The sequence below is a fragment of the Kockiozyma suomiensis genome (assembly GCF_038497685.1).
Source record: "Kockiozyma suomiensis strain NRRL Y-17356 unplaced genomic scaffold V2V93scaffold_1, whole genome shotgun sequence".
NCBI classification, from domain to species: Eukaryota; Fungi; Ascomycota; class Lipomycetes; order Lipomycetales; family Lipomycetaceae; genus Kockiozyma; species Kockiozyma suomiensis.
Window position 1 is genome coordinate 777750 of NW_027117664.1, and position 15313 is coordinate 793062.

Here is a 15313-nt window from a genome sequence, read left to right on the forward strand (position 1 = left end):
GAGGAACTTGACGAGCATTTCTGGCGCGTCGTAAACCTCAGTCTTGGGTTTTTTGGAGATAGGCTCGTTAGGGCTAGTCATTGTGAATTGGTTGGAGTGAACTGAGAGAAAGAGGTGTCTGTAGAGATGGGCTCTTGATCGAGAAAGACGCGTGAGCATAATCTGAACCAAGGGATGGGACTTTGATGGACGCGCTCGGAACGCGTCAAATGGATTTTTTCTAGACAACCTAATTATCTTAGGTGGTTTGTACTTTATCAACTCAGTTATAGTAAGAATCTTCTAATCAAGCTAAAAGTGCAAATCAAATAAATTTCTAGTTCTGTAATGCTTAATATATGTTATATTGTATAAGGTCTTTTTAGCAGAAAACGACCATCAATCAAAACCCATAAAACACCTCCCTAACCACTCCCAAGCCCCGAGTCCGCCCCTCCCTAAATAGAATTTTCTGACCAGGTTTGATATATTCCGGTCTCAGCATAAACCTGAATTTTACCATGGCCCGATCCCCAGTTCTGATGTAAGGCCGGTCAAGGCCAACGATTGTGCAAGTCTGAGCAACTGCGCCAACATGCAACATTGCCTGATAACGAGTCTTGATTGTAGTAGCATGCTGCAAAATCAAAACTTCAGCCATGAACTCTCTCACGCATTTCGGCGGTGGCTCATCTTTTGCTGCAGCAAGTACTACCATTCCTTTGCGGGCGTCGCGCCTTCGTATTTTCTTCATGGCGAACGAGACGGATTGTCCCGCGTGAGCAGCTTCTACCGGTTGCCGTTTGCGCTCAATAGAACGAATCGATGACAGAGAAAATTGACCGAGAGAGTCAGGACCTAAGTACACGTTGTCCCCTGTCTTGACGCTCCCGCTCGCAATAATTCCCGAGACAACGGTCCCAACAAAAGGAACAGAAAACGTATCATTAATTTCAAATTCAAACGGCCCACTTCTATCGAACTGACCATGAAACTGAAGAAGGTTAACAAACATACGCACTAAATCAAGACCTTCACCTGTGACGCTCGATATTTGGAATATTGGACATATTCGTTGCGAAGCAAAATTTGTGGACGCTTCAGCTACATCGCGGAGAGATTTCACGAAACGAGGCATCTTTCGACAGCCTGCCGACCGAATTATTTTAGAAAGTTGAGTCAATGTTTCTTGTAGGATATTCTCCGGGCACTATCATCATCCATTCTCATTAGAAAAAGATAGAAAATAGTAGAAAATGCAAACTTGCCATATCAATCTTCGTGATGCAGATAAAAACTGGAATGCTGAGAGCTAACGCAACCCCGAGATGCTCCCGAGCCATTCCTATCATTCCTGCATTTGCACCAACCATGAGCATAACATAGTCTGCTCAATGCTAGTCAGTAGACCATTACTCTGTAGTAATGATTGATCTACGTACCTGGAGAACCTCCCATGAGACCAAATACTGTAGTCTTCAAGTATTTCTCATGCCCTGCTAAATCGATAAACGTAATAACTTTCCTGCTCCCACTCACAATCTCCTTCCAAGATGCCTTTCTAGTTCCGTCATTAGCGCCAACAACTTTGCCCTCGGCGTCAAATCCCATAATCTCCATTCCCACACTAGATGTCCGTCCAGATTCAATCTCATGCTTGTGCCGAAAAAGATTTACGCGGGCTTTGCCTCGTCCATCATCAAGTCCGCCTTTGGTTAAAACCCCTAATAATGTAGATTTGCCGGCATCAACGTTACCGACCACGGCGATTCTGATTTCTAATAAGTCAGACACAGAAAGATTCCTCTCCCGGATCAGAACTTCACCGGATTTTTCATCACTTTTAGCGTCTTGCGCCGCATACAGTTCTGTTATCGCGCAGTCTAGCAGTGGCCGTGCGCAGAGAGCCTTGAGATTCATCAAAGCAGTATCATAATCAGCTGATGACAACTGACGTTTTATACTCGGATCCACAGGATCCTGATCAAGCTTTACTAAGCATTCTCCCCGACCATCTTCTAAAAGATTTCTCAAAGTTGATATGGCCTGGTTTGTATTCCCTTCGTTATCAGTTGCGGTGAGGAGACACGTTATGAACGAGATATGAGGCTCGTTCTTGGCAGTAGCAGGTTTATCAGACAAAGACAATGATCCAAGCACATCAAGTTCAGCCTGTATTGACGAATTGCTGTTTTGCGTTTTATTGCTGGAAACGAGTTTGGCCGTAGATGTAGATCCGGAGGCCTTTGACGATTCGGTCGATAGTGTGTGGACGTAGTCGGAGAACTCACTGAGTGTTGGCATTATTACGTGAATTAAGTGCCCTATATTATAATTTTAAACAAATCTGTCGGTGCGCTAGCGCTATTTGAAGAAGCATTCATAATCAGCAATATCGTGATCTTGGAAACCGCTTCGGGTGTATTGAGATGACGAAAGGTTGGGAGATGAGCTCTGTTTTAAGCTGGGACCAAAGGTGACTCTCAAATTATTATGGGTCCCATTACTCCTTTTCCCAGTATGCCATAGTTCTGTGATAATTACTCACGAATAGAGATGACTGTATCGACGAAAAATTACTGTGTCCGTCAAGGTTGACCGATAAATCAGTCATAATTTTACATATACGCTAGCTTTCCGAACAAATAAAAAAGCGCCGATCGGTAGTGGGTATTAGACAACTGACTATGTCTTTGAAATCCGGCGCACGACGTACAAAAGCAAAATAATGCATTGTTTTAGCAAGATACATATATTCATAACTACCTCGAATTCCTGATGCATATCATGAACTTTTTGTTTTCCAAGATGAGACTGGACAAATGTTAAATTGTTAATGCACGATCCCATAAAATATAATCTGAATTGTTTTTTTTTTGACTTCTATGTACGTTGCGGTGGACTTATCAGGACAACTGCATCACCACGAACAAACAGCATCTCGCTTTGCTTTTTGATGGTCTAGGTATAAAATATGTTAGCTAGCTGTACAGAGTCATTTACCGCTCCTCCACGAAATTGAAATCAATGTATACCTTTAGCACATCGGAATCGTCGTCCATGACATATACTGTCTCCTCAACTTCTGATAGCACCAAGTTACAATGCGAGTCATATCCCTATGCATTCATTTAGCATTCATCATTGCAAGATAGTACGTAATCGACACTGACATGCAGTGTACCACGAATTTCGCGGTCTCCTTTTAGTTTCACAAACACTCGCTCGCTCAATGATAACCGTACTAGATCAAGAGGTTCTGATACTACAGAGTCATCCAATTGATCTGCTGTTGTAACGTCGGCCATTTTACTGCTATTATTTATTAAATACCGTTTACGAACCGGTGTTGCGAAAGTTGATGATGTAAACTATCAAAAATTAGCAAAAAGAACATCACGATTGACCGATCTGCAATGACCAGCCAAACTACAATTGAGCGATAAGCTTATACCTGTTAAATAAAAGAGTACCTTGAGTTAAATAACACCCGATTATAAATATCTTGCTGATCGTGGTTCTGAAGAATAGATTCAAGAGGGATAAATTTGAGCGAGGCCAAAGCTGTAAAGCAGGCAACGAATTCAGGTTAGGGTGATTTTGCGCACAGAATCAAATTATCGTAATTTTTAAAAATCTCAATTATTTGATTTTTTGCAATTCCTTTTACTGTTCAAAATTCCTTATTCCGACACTTTGTTTTTCACTAAGAATTAGAGGGTTTTCAAATACATTGTTTGACATGGGTATTTCATCTGAGCCCGCAGAGAACGTAATCGTCGTTCTACTGCAAGTAAACGACGTCGATTCAAACCTGAGCATTGGCGATTCTCACATTACCTCTATATTGAGTCACTACGGAACAGTTTTATACAGCTCTTTTTTGCTATGGGAAACATCGAAAGCTGTTATATGCCAACCCTCCATTCAAGTCCTATTAGCTCTCTCGATCGCTCAGCAATTACCTCCAAAAATAATCACTGCCCGCAGCCCAAAAGATGGTATTTTAATTGATTGTCTAGTTGAAGTCATTGCAGCACCAAAATGGTGCAGATATTGTCGAAGAGTTGGCCATAAACGAGTGGCATGCCCTGAAGCTCCAGAGTGTGACTACTGTTTGTCTAAAGGACACTCCTATCGTCGGTGTCCTACACAGGCCGGAGAAATCAACGGAAAGTGCATCTCTGTTGAATACGAATAGATAGCTGCAATTCCTGTGCGCACAATAATTTTCAAAGCCTCTCTTGGAAAGGGAGCTTTGCCTGAGAATTATGAATATTAGTATCAGTTTCCCGTTCATTTAATTTCAGACCAAAAATTGGCATTTACAATTAGCACGCGCGCGCCAGGCTGAACAAAGAGCACTATTTCCTCAGCAGATAAATACTAGCCAATATCAGCGCAATTTATCAAGAGAGTAACTGATGAACTGGCCGCACAATACTAACGAGAATTTAACGTCTCGTAAGACATACATTCGGCATTATGCATTTCTCTGTATATAATTTTGAACATTTGGTACATATTGAAGGCGTTTTTGTGAAAGAAATTCTTTCAATTGAAGATTTCTCATTTTGGAATAGTTTATTGGTGTACAATTTGAAATAGGCACAGGTCATTGTCATAGCGGAGTACAAAAGGGTGAAGTGCTTACCCAGCATTTAAAATAAAAGCTGCATCATTATTCCTTTGCTTGAGCATGTTTTACGGACTACTCCCTTAGCAGCAGTGTCAATTTAGACTCGGTAAAGCTAGGCAACTGATTGCGTATATCTACGAAGGAAGTAAGATTAATAAAACAATCCACTATATATTATTCTAAACTAGTATACTAATATAGACTGAAAGCCTGAATTGCTCTTATATCTTCCCTCACCCGTCTAATATATAATACCTGCACTCGCTCTATCATATAACTTCCTATCTTGCCTTCGCTAAAATCAAAACTATATAACATGCAGTGGCCTCCGGGATATAGCAATGCCAATCTTCTTTCATCTTCTCTGACTTTCAGGGCTTTATCAATACTCACCGGGATTCGACAGATGCATTCTGCTATTCCTGTCACCTTCTCGAGTCATAATAGGTCAGAGTATAGTAAGGTTTCAGGGTTTCAGTTAGAGTAAGCAGAACAGAACAGAACAGAACAGAACAGAACAGAACAGAACAGAACAGAACAGAACAGAACAGAACAGAACAGAACAGAACAGAACAGAACAGAACGCAACGGAAAAGAGCAGAACAAGACAGAAGGACAGTGTCACGTACTGCCAGGTATCATAGTGAAGTGTGCCCACTCCCCCAGATCTCGTGGCGCCCAAAGGTCTTGTAATGTTGTAATGACATACTTATTGATAGGACGACTCTCTTATAGTTGCAGAGAGTGAGCAAGGTTTGTCAGTCACAGCAGAATAATATACAGAACCGGCATTCTTTTAAGGAGAAGGAAGAGAGCCGAGGAAGTATAGACCAGGGGCGAAAAAAAGCAAAAATGACACAAGATGAGTCTATCGAGATTTTCCTAGCGAGCGTAGACCTCAAGGTCTGCTGAATGGAGACTCCAGACGAAGCAGAAGAAGTACATACTCCTTTTGACAAGATACGGAATTTCTAGCAGTTAGTCTGATACTTCCATAGCCACTGCACCATTCAACTAACAGATAGAGGCGAATCACGGTATACCATGCCTGTGATCAACCAGAATATCAACTAGATAGTGCTTAGTTGTTTGCATGCACATATCTGAATCTTCGAATCAATTGTAGTACTTGATAAAAGGCAAGAGAGACAGCTCAGTTTCTACGAACTAGTCTTTGAGCTTCCGCGAGAGGAGCACAGGAGGTTGAAGAGAATGGGGGCGAGGGGGGCTATATAACTCCAAAAGGGCCATGGTAAGCCAGAGCACGCTACATGTGAATATTAAGCTGTTGCCCTTATTCCCGTTTTGATCCGTCAGTGGCATAACGATGTCCGAATCGCGTCGTTCTTGTTTTATTGGAATCAAATTGTCAAATACTACCCAGAAACGCGTAAAAACACGTCTATTCAACATAGGTCGAGACACATTCAAAGATATGAGTAAAACAAATGCGGGGTGGCATTGTTTATGTGCGTAATTCACAGACTGACGCGTGAGGACAGACTCGCACAAGCAAAGCATCTGACGCGTCAGCTGTCTGTGTGCTGGAATTCCACCGCAAATTTCCCTGATCCCGCTTATCATTTTTCTCTTCATCAGATTTTTGCTTTCTTTTGACCCCCAACTTTCGCTGGAAATTCCCAATTTCGAGGAGATATTGACCTACCTATGCTTCTCTATCATTTGCTATACCAGAAGACTATCTTCTCGACTGGAAATCTCATGACGCCCAATTGATACATTGTCCTGCTCAGTAATGCTTGGTGCCTGCCATCCATACAGCACTAGCGTTGGATACTTCCCGGTCAACTGACAAACATATGAACTAGTAGAAGACAGAGCAGAAGAGTTGGTAATTCTACTACAGATAGCAAAAGGCGAAATGAGAAGAGAGTAGAAAAAAAAGCCTTGTATTATTACTCCATCATAGTCTCAGCAACCATCCAGCTTTCAGTTTCGCAAGAGCTGTCTGAAACCTCTCCCAGCCAGGTTATTGACATCCTACTATGCCATATAGCAGGGAATGTACAAGTTACATAAATCCAACACTATTAAATCATTTTGCAAAAATAGCATACCTCGGTTAAAATGAATGCAATACAGAGTCAGAGTGTAGAAGATAGGTACTTCAGCTGCAAGTGCAGTGGATGACTTCAGGAATCTGGACGTCAGAGTATGGGCAATACAGCAGCCTCAAATTTTAGACTCGTTTATAGAGTTGGTTGCCGCAGATGCTTGATAGTGAAGTAAAATGACTGGAATATATGACTGCAATTGACTACTCTAGAACCAGTACAACAAAAGGAACGTAGCCAAGCAGAAAGGCGCACAGCATAAGACACAGCCAAGCAACAAGCAATTTTCTGAGGTACTCGGCCTAATACTGCCAAACATCGACACTATTATTTGAGAAGACTCTCAATCATGCAATTGCTGCAAAAGCCTATCAACGATTCGATGTTTGCCACTGTCTGTAAAGATCTTTTAGATTCTCAAAAGGAGCATAAACTCAATTGAGTTGTAAACTCAGGGGTATCAAGAGATGGCTGCCTTCAATACTTTGTCCTCTCATCACAGCAAATATAGATTATTAGGCAGATTATTCTTCCTCAAGCTTGAGCCCTCGAATTTGTGAGAATGGACGTCTTGTGGCAAAGTATTACCGAAGTAGCTCCTCCGAAGCCCCAATTTACTGAGAACAACGTTCCGGATCTATCAGGAAAAGTATAAATTATGTGGATGCTCTGCTCCATCTGCTCCTCTAACTCTTTCACTTAAGATATACTTGATTACTGGTGGATCTTACGGCGTCGGACGTGAACTTGCGAAAATACTATACGCTAAAAATGCTACTCTTTATCTCGGTACTCGGTCCGAGACCCGGTTTGATGATGCTGTCAAATATATTACTGCTGACGGATCGAGTAATGGCGAGCTGCGAATAATGAAAATGGATCAGATGGATTTACCTACTGTCGCTTTAGCGGCGAAGAAACTGATATCAGAAGTTGATCATTTAGATTCGGTTTGGTATAATGCTGGTGTAATGGGCCATCCAACTATTACAAATACCGTACAGGGTTTTGAATTACACTGGGGCACAAATGTTGTGGCTCATTTTTTACTTAACGCCTTACTCACTGATCTGTTGATATCTACGGCTAAAATGGCGAATGACCATGACAGTAACGGCTGGGGCCAGGTTAGAACCATTTGGGTTGCATCAGACGCCAATCTCTTCAGCCCTGGCGCAGACGGAATCAACTGGGACGATGTGAATTACGCTAATGGTACTGCGAACCAGATGACATGCTATGGACAGAGTAAAGTTGCTGCAATTATATTAGCGAACGAGTTTGGAAGGCGAGCAGGTGATCAGATCGTTAGTTTGGTGAGTACATTCGTTGCTGTAATGCCAAGCTTTGCTATGCTAAATTAGTTGATTCAGGCTCTCAATCCGGGCCATTTGGTAACTGGCATGCAAGAGAATCGACCCAAGTGGCTGCAACGACTAGGAGTGTGTATTTTATTTTTTTTATGGATGCCATTTAGCATATGCTCATTTATCTTGATTATAGAATCTCTTCTCGTACCATCCCAAATATGGTGCTTACACCGAACTTTTTGCAGGATTCTCAAATATCGAAAAAGATCAAAATGGCAGCTATATAGTCCCTTGGGGACGATTTGGAACGCCAAAGGCTAGCGTGAGGGAAGGCCTATTGTCGCGTGGAATCGGGGCGCGCTTGTGGGAGATGCTAGACGAGAGCGTGGAATCGTATCTGTAGATGACTCAGAGATATGCTAGCTTAGCAGTTGTATGGAGGCATGAGAGGAATGGCGTTTGCGGTGGTAATGGGATAATATGTAATTAAATTTAGACTGTGGGTGGAAATTGAAAATGCTAGTATCTTAACTTCAGTGTGGATTAGCTTTATGTTAATATAAACTAGAGGGTTTATCATCTTTGATAGAGAGTAAACGTATTCTGGAGACGTTATAAGTTCTGAATACATATATAGGTCAATCTAAGGCAGACAGCAGCTGTAGTTGAGAGGCAAAGACGAGTGGGCGGATTGTAAGGGGCTCGTGATACTTTTAACGCGTCGACGCGCCGACGCGCTTTTGCTGTTAGTAGCGTATAGTAAAGCTTACCGGAAATCCAACATCTACTCCGTATCACGAATTTCTTACATGATTCGTTGAAAGTGCAGGTGTCATTGTTGCGCTTTGGTGCCTAACTACTTGGCCTTGAGTTTTACTAGTTGCGACCCACGACAGGCACAGAATTACCAGTCGAGTCGCTGCTCGCGAGTTCTATCCGGCGCGATATCCAATGGACTCAAATCTTGATGCCGACAGTAAGCGTCCAGAGAAGGCAGTTAAGCAACAACGCGGCTTGGGCATGTTTGTTCAGGGATTTGGTGCCAATGTGTTATCGGCAGCTGCGTCTTCTGTTGAGTCAAAGTCGCGGCCGGGACGAAGGTCTTGCGCCATCGTACCGGGAGACGCGTTCCGGTCTCAGCCCGCTTCCGACTCCCAGATCACCGGAGGCATTGAAAATGACAATAATTCAAGCTCGGCTAACGCAAGCTTTGATCTTGCGAAAGCTGAACCATATTGTGATGGTGATGAGAACAACACATTACGCGCTGGCAAAGCAGATGATACCTCGCCAATATCTGGTACCAATGTTCCTCTTTCAAGAATAGTAAAGTTGCCAGTACGACTCACTCGTGATGATGAGGAACTTGTGCCGAACGAACTCACGGATGACCCGGTGTCCTCAGGCACTGATGAATCAGATGAAGAAGCGAAATCTGTCAATCTGGTTGAATCAAAACCAGATACTGCAGGTAATAAAGGTCGTCCTATACAACGAGGAAAACGGACCAAGAAAAAGAGTTCCTTGACCGCAAATGATGAGAGCAATAGCTTGAATCCTTCTGGAAAGCGCACTAAGCGACCTAGTCTAGGGAGCGGGGAAAATACTCTATATAAAATTTGGAAAGCAAGTAACGGACCATCAACTCCAGAAACGAAAGCAGGTAGCTTGACGCATGCTGCGAAAAGTGAAATTCCGCTATCATTAGACTGTACACGAATTGTGAAGTTGAAAATATCTCCAAAGTTCTTACGGAAGTTTACAGATGTGCCAGACGCGCTATCTACTCCTCACACTTCCCCTTTGTCTTTCACAGTCCCTGGCCATCGTCGAGAGCACCCAAGCAGCAAATGTGCGAAGAGCACTGATAAAACAAACGAGCCAACTTCACTAGCAGAATCTGAGGTGGCCATTAACGCTATCGATGACAGTTTATCTCCGCCTACACCTCCTAGATCTGATGAAGATGGTGGTCCAACCATGCCTACTCCGATTGCGAACAATTCATCTAAAACATCTACAAAGCCCGCAAAGCCGATCCATCCTTTTTTCATGAAGAAAAAGTCTGAAGTAAAGAAATCGGAGCCGGCTGAAAAGGGACAGATAAATGAGATTGCTGCCTCTGAAACGGAGCCAATGTCTAGAGAGACTTCGAGTACTTTTACCTCTGTGATAGATTTGACCAGCGTTCCAATCATGCGATCTACATCGCTCCCAAAGTCAAATAAACCGGTTCATCCTTTTTTTCTGACAGGTAAAGTTCTTCTTTGCAGTTGCCAACATGCTGATATTGATATAACATGTTATATGTAGGGAAACAAAAGTCCGTTGACAGTAGCGAGTTTCCGGCTTATGACACAGATAAATCTGCTGCGCCTACGATTGACGCAAACGTTTCGTCGCCATTTACTCTGTTATCAGCTACCGCGTGGGCCCCGGCAAATCAGAAAGTAGCTGCTTGGCCCACTTTTGAAAATCAGCACGTTAGAGGTGATCGAGATGTGGTTAGCTTGACAAAAACTAAGACTCCTTTCACATCATCCACATTGCACAGAAAGAAAAAAACGCGCGAAATTCATGTTCCACCAAATGACAATATTTTATGTCGATTAGATATTGACGTTTTAACCCAACTAAGCCTATGTGAGACCCTTCAGCTTCCCACTAGACACGTCCTGAATTGCCATGCTGTTCTACAACTTGCTCAAAATCATGTGAACCTTGCCGGCAACTCATATCTGCAATATCTTTACAAAGAACGCCTCCCTAAACCGACTGCATTTGACAAATCTGAATACGAAGACAGGCTATGGAGTTCGAGTTATGCTCCAATCTGTGCTGAGCATATTGCAGTTAGTGACGACAGTGCTTTGATATTTCGCAAATGGCTTCACATTAGAATGGAGTATGCAGATAGAAGCAAGACACACACTATTAGTAAGCGAAGGATGATTGAGCGGGAAAAGAGTAAGCTGAATGATTTAGAGGGATTCATTTGTTTTTCAGATAGCGAGTCCGCTGCTCTAGACTACGAAATTGATCCTATTTCTTCCGACGAGGAAGATTACAGGACCGACAAGTCTGAGGAGCATGCAAATACTGACACCGGTTCATCAATACCCGTGTCAACGTCAAACGATTTGTTGGTAGAGAGCGAAGTAACAGAGGACGATAGCGATACTGGCATAATAAGCGCTGGATTTAAGCGCCGTCGAAGACGCAGATCAAAGCGTCGAAAATATTCTAACAAGGGTCAAAAACAATGTTCCAGACTACGAGCCAAGCAGAATCGTCCCAGTCGTAACTCGAACGTGATCATTTTATGTGGCCCACCTTCCAGCTTCAAGACTTCGACCGTTTATGCTTCTGCTAAAGAATTAAACTATTTTGTTTTTGAAATCAATGCTGGTCAGAGGCGAAATGGCAAAGAGATTTTAGATCAGGTTGGGGAAATGAGCCAATCGAATTTGGTGCATCGAAAAGTTGTGCGAGATGGAGAGTCTTTTGAAGAAACGGATAGTTTATCTGGATCTTCGTCGCAATCTGATAATCAGTCGTTTTCACATCAACGAAGCTTTCTACTATTGGAAGATGTGGATGTCGTTTTTGAATGCGACAAATCTTTCTGGCCAACGCTAATTAAATTCATTGAGACGTCCAAACGTCCTGTTGTTCTGACATGTACAGATGAACGATACATACCTACTGATTTACTAGAGTCGAATCCTGGGTGTTTGCTGCAATTTAGGCATTCTAGAGTTGACCTTCTAGTTGACATAGCGTGGTCTATTGCGTTATCGGAGGGACATCTTCTAAGAAAACCAGATGTACGAGCCACAATTCAGAATGCTAATTGTGATCTAAGACAATCGCTGGCAATCTTACAGTTTTGGTGTCAAATGGCTATTGGCGATGACCGTAAAGGCTTGAATTGGGTCTTGGAGCGTTCTAGTCAGATTGATATGAACGAGCACAGAAAGATGCGAGTTATCAGTGAGAATACATTTAGAGAAGATCTTTTAAGGTTCAATTTCGGAACAGAGGATTTTTCCAACACATATGGTCAAACAGATGACGTCTCAACAGATGAGGGCGGAATTGAACCTGTACGCTTAGGAAATTTTGACTCAAGTGCATTACAATCCGATGTTGCATTGCTTTCGTCTGGGTATGACTTGATGTCTGCTGTGGATATTTGGGATAGCCATTCTCACACTCTGTTAGAGGTTCCCATGGTAAGTATAATCTAAAGATCTCTTCATAAACGTTATCTCACTAATACCAAATCTAGAGGTCTGATGTCGACGAAGACTTTGCAAATGTTAGGCCTGCAGCAACAGCCGCCGACCAGTTTATTGGATTCCCAATTATGTCCTCCAACTTGCAACGAGTAACGCTACCGGATGACTTTGAATTTGTGATGACAGGGCTCGCTAAATATCTATGGAAGAGGACGTTGACAGACAACGGTCTCGGAGTGCATTATAACTGTGATTGAGAGTTGGGTTCATTGTATAATATACTTCACTTCTCTAATTCCATGTTTCTTCAATTGGAAATATATTGTTAAACAGATCTATGATACTAATAATTACAACCAGCTCTTAAACAAGCATGAATGCGTTTTATTCCGCGCCGGAAACTCACAAAAAAATATCGAAACCGAGACCCAAATCAAGCTCCAAAAATTGACGCTACGCCCACCCATACATATGCAAACCACCAAGTCACTATATTTTACCCATAGAGCACTTATAAAGGAGGCAATGCATTCCTACATGTCGGACACTGCAACTTAAATCTCATCCATGATTCGAGACATTGAGTATGGAAAATGTGACGACAAGGTGTAACCATGTAATTGCGTCTTGCTAAAAGTGCAGTGGCAGACGAGCCTGCAGTTGATGTGCCAGCAATACTGTCCTCGTTGTGCTCAACTTGAGCGAAAAGTTCTCTTGGAAGCTCAATTTGTTGCATGCAGATAGCACAGTCAGTCGGTCCCATTACTACAACCCCTCCCTCCCTATCTGTTGATACCGTTGGCTGATCATCGCCTACAGCAGCCCGACTTTCGAGATCCGGAATTGATAACGGTGGATGATAGTCATACGCAGAAGGTAATAAGTTTCCAGGTACGAAAAAGCGAGGGCCGAGGACTTCTTGAGATACTAAAACGCATATCTGTAACCATACCCAGCCAGATATGATCATAGCCCAAATAGGTTCAACTTCATGAAAAATAATGTTGCCATCAAATAAATAGAGATAGAACATAGGAACTAATCGGATTAAACTCATTCCCAGAACGAATTCCCATTTATAAGCTCTCCGGCATCCGCGCATAACATTACGGTAAATTTGCGGCACCCAGTATGAATTCACAATCAAAAAGAGAGAACGCTGGAATACTCGTCTGTATGGCCTCTGCCAAGTTGAAGCATTCAAAGTTAGAAAAATGACACCTAGAAGAATAAAGTAGAATCTCGAATATAATAGGCTAACATCACTTCTACCATCGTCATTGCCGTTATTAGCAGTTCCCATGTTGGCTTGGTCAGTTTGCGGGGTGGCAGTAGCGGGTAACGGTAAACCATCTGTCGTTGGTGCAGTGGTCGCAGCAGCAGCGGCATTATGATTCTCTGGCCTTTGAATTCGATAAATTAGAATCAAATATCGCATTCCAAAAACTGACACTAATAGAAATGACAGAAAAGCCACTGTCATAAACGGTAAGAAGGTAGATTCCATGAATATGGCAGCAGCCAAATAGCCCATGCAAAGATATCCATCGACAAGAGACATCAGGCCAATAGTCCAAAAGCTCAGTTTAGACACAGTCGACGGAGTATTGGTGTCATTCATCTGTCGCATCAAAAGCCAAATTTCGATGAGGGTCAAAATCCCTGCTACTTGAGCAGCGTGACCAGCGCGAATCCAGAATCGTTCTATCTTCTCTCCCACACTAGAGCGGCTTTCAAGAAGTATACCACAGTTTGGAGAATACACCATCGAGGATAAAGATATTTTTGGAATTTCTTTATGAGGTTGACCCCTTGGAAATCGAAGCTCACCTTCTATCAATTCCATATCAATGGGCGACAATGGACTCGCATGAACCTGTAAGTAAACAATATATTCACAGCTATCAGTTGACCCAGTCGGACCATTAAATGATGGGTTAATGTCATGCTGATATATAGCCTCCAATTCGGCAATTGTGTTGTTGATTTCAAAAACGAATGGAGTAAAGGACTGATTGAATCGATCCTCTGTCAGCGTCAAGAACGGTATACTAAAAATTCCAGCAAATCTGCAGCTGTCATTAGCACAAGAAATCAATTGGGTGATATAAATAAGAAAAGTAAGCTTACTTTCTGGAAGTAGTAGTCATTACTATGTTGCCTGTCTCCACAAAATGAATTCCTCTTAAAGGAATATCATGACCGTTTTTTCCCTGCTTGTCTTGTATGTTCAGATTTGCCTAAAACCCAATTAGTAATTTTCAAAATCACCCATCATGATGTATATCATACTTCAATCAATTGGATCGAGCCCGATGATCTACTTTCACTAATGTCAAACGTCATAATGCCTTCGCTCTCTGTGATATTACGATTGTCCGCCGATGATTCCCACATTACAGTCCCGGTGGTGTTATCTAATTGCGCTTGTCTCTGAAGGTATTCGCTGGAGCGAGGTAACTCAACAGGACTTAACCCCATATCGACTGAATTCCATTCTCCACGCATGAGACCAGTTATATTGTGATAAAATGAGATCTCGTCTTCACTGTCCGGCTCTGGAAGTTGGGAGTCCCATAGCTCCGTAGCAATACTCTGGATCTCATACGGGATAGGGGGGTTGCTGATTCCTTCAAGATCGACCGGTCCTTCGTCAAAAGTCGAGTTTAGCATAACGTCTCGTCGACTCTTTTGTGCCTTCAGAAACTCCTGAAATGCGAGACGTTGACCAGGCGAGGCTGATTCAGGTGTAAGTAACATAATAATCAACAAAAACACCAACAATCCCGCCCGATTTGGATCCATAGGCGGCATCTCGTCTGCAATTAGCTATGACCTGTTGTGTCAACTCGCTAGTCTCGATACCGGTCAGCTAACAACGGTCAATTACCCTCCAGATTCTGATCAAAAGCTAACAACCACCAATCAGCATAGTATTTATAAATGAATTTGTACTAAATAGTGCTAAAATCTGAGCGCTGAGCGTAGAGAATACGGTTGCAGTAGTTGAAGAATTGATGCAGACACAGTAGCGGTGGCTGTTGTAACCTCATCTGGCGTCAGCGCCGA

At 42.6% G+C, this 15313-nt stretch overlaps 6 protein-coding genes across 6 annotated transcripts; 3 read left to right on the forward strand and 3 right to left on the reverse strand.

The window, feature by feature from the left end:
• Positions 1-288: 288 nt before the first annotated feature.
• V2V93DRAFT_17197 (P-loop containing nucleoside triphosphate hydrolase protein) lies at positions 289-2611 on the reverse strand. The gene is made up of 3 exons (XM_066906929.1): positions 1422-2611; positions 1248-1366; positions 289-1189 (listed from the first exon to the last, which is right to left on the reverse strand). The coding sequence occupies exons 1-3, from the start codon at positions 2281-2283 to the stop codon at positions 383-385; spliced, it is 1788 nt and encodes a 595-aa protein (XP_066768588.1). The 5' UTR covers positions 2284-2611; the 3' UTR covers positions 289-382.
• Positions 2612-2862: 251 nt separating this feature from the next.
• V2V93DRAFT_389503 (uncharacterized protein) lies at positions 2863-3287 on the reverse strand (the record flags this gene model as incomplete). Its single annotated transcript, XM_066912362.1, has 3 exons — positions 2863-2940; positions 3015-3098; positions 3153-3287. 3 exons carry the CDS (start codon positions 3285-3287, stop codon positions 2863-2865), a joined length of 297 nt encoding a protein of 98 aa, XP_066768589.1.
• A 434-nt stretch (positions 3288-3721) lies between these two features.
• Positions 3722-4180, forward strand: V2V93DRAFT_356273 (uncharacterized protein; the record flags this gene model as incomplete). The annotated part of the gene is made up of 1 exon (XM_066908008.1): positions 3722-4180. The coding sequence occupies one exon, from the start codon at positions 3722-3724 to the stop codon at positions 4178-4180; it is 459 nt and encodes a 152-aa protein (XP_066768590.1).
• Positions 4181-7166: 2986 nt separating this feature from the next.
• Positions 7167-8584, forward strand: V2V93DRAFT_362645 (uncharacterized protein). The gene is made up of 4 exons (XM_066908390.1): positions 7167-7342; positions 7398-8009; positions 8067-8135; positions 8197-8584. Exons 1-4 carry the CDS (start codon positions 7256-7258, stop codon positions 8404-8406), a joined length of 978 nt encoding a protein of 325 aa, XP_066768591.1. The 5' UTR covers positions 7167-7255; the 3' UTR covers positions 8407-8584.
• Positions 8585-8762: 178 nt separating this feature from the next.
• V2V93DRAFT_362648 (uncharacterized protein) lies at positions 8763-12584 on the forward strand. The gene is made up of 3 exons (XM_066908391.1): positions 8763-10257; positions 10317-12238; positions 12295-12584. The coding sequence occupies exons 1-3, from the start codon at positions 8955-8957 to the stop codon at positions 12499-12501; spliced, it is 3432 nt and encodes a 1143-aa protein (XP_066768592.1). The 5' UTR covers positions 8763-8954; the 3' UTR covers positions 12502-12584.
• On the reverse strand, positions 12545-15278 carry V2V93DRAFT_330612 (uncharacterized protein). The gene is made up of 3 exons (XM_066907649.1): positions 14537-15278; positions 14375-14484; positions 12545-14313 (listed from the first exon to the last, which is right to left on the reverse strand). The coding sequence occupies exons 1-3, from the start codon at positions 15056-15058 to the stop codon at positions 12756-12758; spliced, it is 2190 nt and encodes a 729-aa protein (XP_066768593.1). The 5' UTR covers positions 15059-15278; the 3' UTR covers positions 12545-12755.
• Between the last annotated feature and the right edge of the window lie 35 nt (positions 15279-15313).

What these genes read in the sequence shown, in the direction of transcription:
- V2V93DRAFT_17197 (XM_066906929.1), bottom strand. Translation starts at nt 2,283, where the DNA reads ATGCCAACACTCAGTGAGTTCTCCGACTACGTCCACACACTATCGACC. An exon ending in TCTCATGGGAGGTTCTCCAG is followed by an intron (nt 1,367 to 1,421) that starts GTACGTAGATCA and finishes AGCATTGAGCAG; the next exon opens with ACTATGTTATGCTCATGGTT. An exon ending in GCATCACGAAGATTGATATG is followed by an intron (nt 1,190 to 1,247) that starts GCAAGTTTGCAT and finishes GGATGATGATAG; the next exon opens with TGCCCGGAGAATATCCTACA.
- V2V93DRAFT_362645 (XM_066908390.1), top strand. Translation starts at nt 7,256, where the DNA reads ATGGACGTCTTGTGGCAAAGTATTACCGAAGTAGCTCCTCCGAAGCCC. An exon ending in TTCCGGATCTATCAGGAAAA is followed by an intron (nt 7,343 to 7,397) that starts GTATAAATTATG and finishes CTTTCACTTAAG; the next exon opens with ATATACTTGATTACTGGTGG. An exon ending in GTGATCAGATCGTTAGTTTG is followed by an intron (nt 8,010 to 8,066) that starts GTGAGTACATTC and finishes TAGTTGATTCAG; the next exon opens with GCTCTCAATCCGGGCCATTT.
- V2V93DRAFT_362648 (XM_066908391.1), top strand. Translation starts at nt 8,955, where the DNA reads ATGGACTCAAATCTTGATGCCGACAGTAAGCGTCCAGAGAAGGCAGTT. An exon ending in TCATCCTTTTTTTCTGACAG is followed by an intron (nt 10,258 to 10,316) that starts GTAAAGTTCTTC and finishes TGTTATATGTAG; the next exon opens with GGAAACAAAAGTCCGTTGAC. An exon ending in CTCTGTTAGAGGTTCCCATG is followed by an intron (nt 12,239 to 12,294) that starts GTAAGTATAATC and finishes TACCAAATCTAG; the next exon opens with AGGTCTGATGTCGACGAAGA.
- V2V93DRAFT_330612 (XM_066907649.1), bottom strand. Translation starts at nt 15,058, where the DNA reads ATGCCGCCTATGGATCCAAATCGGGCGGGATTGTTGGTGTTTTTGTTG. An exon ending in GCTCGATCCAATTGATTGAA is followed by an intron (nt 14,485 to 14,536) that starts GTATGATATACA and finishes ATTGGGTTTTAG; the next exon opens with GCAAATCTGAACATACAAGA. An exon ending in ATGACTACTACTTCCAGAAA is followed by an intron (nt 14,314 to 14,374) that starts GTAAGCTTACTT and finishes TGACAGCTGCAG; the next exon opens with ATTTGCTGGAATTTTTAGTA.